This window comes from Myotis davidii, unplaced genomic scaffold (genome assembly GCF_000327345.1).
Source record: "Myotis davidii unplaced genomic scaffold, ASM32734v1 scaffold502, whole genome shotgun sequence".
NCBI lineage: Eukaryota > Metazoa > Chordata > Mammalia > Chiroptera > Vespertilionidae > Myotis > Myotis davidii.
Genome location: NW_006293000.1, coordinates 1587369 through 1592385, shown reverse-complemented (window position 1 = coordinate 1592385; position 5017 = coordinate 1587369). Strand labels below are relative to the sequence as shown.

The 5017-nt window shown below is 42.0% G+C and overlaps 1 protein-coding gene across 1 annotated transcript in view; it reads left to right on the top strand.

The window, feature by feature from the left end:
- The window catches only part of ADAM7 (ADAM metallopeptidase domain 7), a gene marked incomplete at its 5' end in the record, with an annotated part of 22485 nt that overhangs the window by 3497 nt on the left and 13971 nt on the right, over window positions 1–5017 (top strand). The window contains 4 exons of the mRNA XM_006766447.2: window positions 109–221; window positions 2687–2776; window positions 3806–4001; window positions 4622–4724. Of these exons, the coding sequence (XP_006766510.2) occupies window positions 109–221; window positions 2687–2776; window positions 3806–4001; window positions 4622–4724 (502 nt within the window). The remainder of the gene's footprint in view (window positions 1–108; window positions 222–2686; window positions 2777–3805; window positions 4002–4621; window positions 4725–5017) is intronic.

The following is a 5017-nucleotide window of genomic DNA, read 5'->3' as shown; positions in this document are numbered from 1 at the left end:
TTTGAATGTCTCAACTATTCCCTCTCCAATTCTCTTCAGTGAAAAGTTGCTTTATTTCAATTATGTTCCTCAACAGTCTGTGACCCTTCTATTTCACACCAAAAAAAGATAATCCAGCATGCATGTTTAATGTTCCATTTACTGATAACTCAAATGATTCTCCATCTTGTGGAAACAAGAACTTGGATGAGGGAGAAGAATGTGATTGTGGCCCTGCTCAGGTATTTGCTAATGATGCTGTCTTTTTTCTTTTAATATATTCTTATTAATTTCAGAGCGGAAGGGAGAGGGAGAGAGAGATAGAAACACCAATGATGAGAAAGAATCATTGATCAGCTGCCTCCTGCATGCCCCCCTTTGGGGATGGAGCCCACAACTTGGGCATGTGCCCTTGATTGGAATCCAACCCGGGACCCTTCAGTCGCAGGACAACTCTCTATCCACTGAGGCAGACTGGCCAGGGCACGTCTTTAAAGTACAAAGTTTGTGCTCAGCTAGAACCTAGGCAGGGATGTAGCCATCAATCAGCCATGAAATTCCTTGTAAAACTTTAAAGACTGTGTTTCCTTTTTCTCATTTGGAAACAGGCTGTTGGTGCAGCCTTATCAAGGCTTCCTACCGAGTAATAAATTGTGTATAATGATCTTGCTGGAGGTCCACTCCATCACAGTCACTGCTTTATATATTAACTAGAGGCCCGATGCACAAAATTCGTGCAAGAGTAGGCTTTCCTTCCCCCGGCGGCCGGCACCGGCTTCTCTCTGGCACCCGGGACCCGGGCTTCTCTTCAGCCCCAGCTTGGTCTGGAAGAATGTCCGGGATGACATCCAGAATGATGTCCAGTCTAATTAGCATTTACCCTTTTATTATTATAGATTGGCTCTTCTTGTAAGTAGGGCCCATTTGTGTCATTCTCTGGTCTTTCATGAATAGTAGGAATTCACTCTACAAAATCCTTCACAGTCAATCCTGTTTTGCTCTGGAAATTATGAGGTTAGCTATAGCCTGGTGTGACAGCTCATGTTATTAAAAAAACTGTCTTATAATTGAGCAGGAAACTTCTAACCTTTCATATATGTATTGCAGTCTTAGCCTCTGAAACATTTAGAATAATCCTTTGAGGCAAATTTTAAAGTAACTCTTCATCAGCTTTTCTTCAACATAGAGTTTTTTATTTCAAGAAATTGTCTTAGACAATTTCTTCTCAAATTACCAAGTACAGATGCATCAGCTGGAGATGTTGATAAAATGTGGTTTTTTTATTCAATTGGTCTGGAGTGGGCTGAGATATTTCATTCCTACCAACTTGAAAGATTATACTGATGCTGCAGGTCCAAAGACCTCATTCTGGGTATGTGCACTGGAGACGTGACACAACTCCAAATCATAAGAAACTCACACCTGAAACCTATATGATATGTTGACCAATGCCACCCCAATAAATTTAATTTTTTAAAAAAGTCTAGTAGGATGGCAATTAAGGGACTCCACAATCAGAGTGGGAACAAAACATCAAGGTTACAAAACATCCTTAGGTTACAAAACATCAAGTCTTCAAATGTCTTTCATGAAATGTACAGAGGCTTTAACTTTGAAATTGATGCCTTTGTCCATGCAGCTTCTTTGTAATGGTTCACAGTTTCACCCTCACATATGAAGTAACTCACATGACCAGAGGCAGACAGTTCTGTTTGCAGTTTAAATTATGAGCAGATAGAGCCTATGTGTCCAACTTGCTGTTATTATTTAATTATGCATTAAAAAGTAAATGCCAGCCTGAAATACTTGGATTCTTAAGGAAAATGTGAAATCAGATCTTCAGAAGTTGTATTATCTCACATCAAACCTTTAGAATAGAGAAGCAGCAAGACCCTCCCGGAGAGCGGTCATCAGGAGAATGGGAGGTCATGAACTTTGGGATACTGAGCAACCAGGTGGGAAGAAAACAAAGTAAAAGTCCCCAACACCAATGGCAAGCAGTAGTCTTTATAACGGCTTGGCAAAAGTAGGTTTACAGTAGCGAGTATGCAAACACAGAGTTCATTATTGTATTCTTATTTATTATTGTACTAGAGGTCCGGTACACGAATTTGTGCACAGGTGGGGGGGTCCCTTGGCCTGACCTGTGATTGGGGCCCATTTTGGCTGGGCTGGTGGAGAGAGGAGGGATGGGCCATGGGAGGTTGGCCAGCTGACCGGCTCCCTGATCGGGCTGATCCAATTGTCAGGGCTGGCCAGCTGCGGGGAGGGAACATGGGAGGTTGGCCACCAACCCCACCTCATCTGGGCCAATTGGGGCTGGCTGGCTGTGGAGAGGAACTGGGGGAAGGTTGGCCAGTCACGGGAGGTTGTCTGTGGGAGCCAACTGACCACCAGGGGGCAGCTCTTGTGTTGAGTGTCTGCCCCCTGGAGGTCAGTGTGTGTCATAGCGACAGGTCATTCTGGTTGTTCGGTCGTAACAGTTGCTTAGACTTTTATATATATAGATTATTTTCCATACGAATAACTGTAAACCTACTTCTGCCCCACCTTGTATAGCTGTTGTAGCTAAGGACCATGCAATTGTATTTATTTAACTCTGAAACACAAGTGATGCTAAATTTCTCAAAAGCACAGCTGATTAACTTTTCAAACAGGAGCCAAACTGCAATCCAATTTCTGATTTTTAATTTTTGGTTATTGCCAGGAGTGCACCAATCCTTGCTGTGATGCCAACAAGTGTCTGTTGAAGCCAGGATTTTCTTGTGCAGAAGGAGAATGCTGTGAATCTTGTCAAGTAAGATCCGTTGCTAGCTCCAGATTTCTCTGTATGTAGTTGAATATGTGAACAAAGGACCAACGTGCTGTCTGACCACTAAAATCCTTTGCCACGAATCCCAGACTCGGGCTCGGCTTGCTTATACACAACAGCACCTCTTCTGAGATGCTCTGACTTCTGGGCAGTGTTTTGGTCTGGGAAGTGAAGAAGTGGGTATGCATTGCTTGGTGTTTCAGAAATGGAGTTACATGGCTAACATTATTCTTGCTTCTTTTAAATCATTACCAAACTATTCAACCTCAGGTTGGGGTGGGGGTGTGGATTGGCATCCCAACAAGAGTGAACAAACAGGGGAAAGGGTTATGCTGTAATTGGAGATATGTTTCTAGGCAAGATGACCCGAAATCCCAATGGCTCTGTGCAAGTATTTATTGACACTTCTTTTACCCCACTAGATTGTGAAATCACAAGGAAAAGGGAAGCATGTCTTACTCATCTTGAAATAGTTTCAGAACTCAGCACAATTCAATGCAGATTGAATGGCTGAATGAGGGAATACGTCCATGCAGTGCCCTCCAGTGAGAGTCAGGGGATGGTTCTACTTCATGGGAGAAATCTGATTCTTGGGAATGGAGATTCCTCCTGATAGGCAGGGGCCTCCAGGTCTGTGTGTGTGTGTGTGTGTGTGTGTGTGTGTGTGTGTGGTGGTGGTGGTGGTGGTTGGGGGAGGGGAGAAGTGCTGGAGCAAGGATTGAAGAAGACAAGATGAACAGAACATTTATTCATTGCTCAATTTATGTCCATCCCAACTCTGCCCAATGCTGTCCTAATACCAAATCTCAAAAACACCATCTTGGCATTGCTTCAATGAATAAAAGCCAAAGCATTCACAAATGATGATAATTCTCAGTGGAATGGAAAAGGAAGGTATGATTCAGTCCTAAACACTTTTTGAGATAAATTAAATGGGTCAATCTTCCTCCTATTTATTGAACCTTACCTATCTAGATTTGCCCAAGATTTAATCTGTTTGGTTTTCTTCAACAGATGAAAAAAGCAGGGTCCTTATGCAGACCAGCAAAAGATGAATGTGATTTTCCTGAAGCGTGTACGGGCCACTCCTCTGCGTGTCCACAGGACCAATTCCAAGCCAATGGAACTCCTTGCAAGAATGCAAAAGGCTACTGCTTCCTGGGGAGATGTCCCACCCGGGACGACCAGTGCTCCGAATTATTTGATCATGGTGAGAGACAGTTACTGTGGGTGACTGATAATGCTAATAGCCATTATTTCTCTGTTATTCTTCAAAATAATGCCATGTGTGTAATTTTTAAAAAATATATATTTTATTGATTTTTCACAGAGAGGAAGGGAGAGAGATAGAGAGAGTTAGAAACATCAATGAGAGAGAAACATCGATCAGCTGCTTCTTGCACATCACCCACCGGGGATGTGTCCGCAACCCAGGTACATGCCCTTGACCGGAATCGAACCCGGGACCTCCCAGTCCGCAGGCTGACGCTCTATCCACTGAGCCAAACCGGTTTTGGCCATGTGTGTAATTTTTTAAAGATATTTCCTAGCACCTCTTCACATATTACCTTTAATGTTAATTGACATTGCCTCTAATATTAATTGACTATCTCAGTATGTGGATTAAGGTATGTTTATTACTTTTATATGCCCATACTACATATCATCTGAGGGAATAGAATAATTTTTAAATTAGCTATTTATTCCATTCTGCTTCACCATTACATAATATTGAAATTTCAATTACATCAGAAAAAAATAAAGTAGTTTATAATAAACAATATTCATGCTTTCATTGTTTTACTTTTATTATATCATTTTGTATCCCAGAAGCAAAAGGAAGTCCTGATATCTGCTACATCATGAATAAAAAGGGAGATAAATTCGGATACTGCAAAAGCAAGAAAAGCAAATTAATTCCCTGTGAAGACAAGTAAGTGCCTTGTGAAGAAAAATCAGTGCCCTCCAAGAATGTTTTGCCAGATCAGAGCGGCTCTTGTTCTTTCAGCTGTTAACTTCTTTTTGCTGAGGTGACTGGGACGATGGAAGTGGAAAGGGAGAGAGCACGCATCCCTGACAGTGTCAGCTGGCATTTATGTACTGTATTCATTTGCTGAAGGTCACAGACTATAAGGAGGAAAGATAGGAAAGATGTTATGTTCTTCAGAGGGGAAGGGAGGAATAAAAAAGAGAAAGGAGCAAATAGGAGGAAGAAGAAAATAAGTA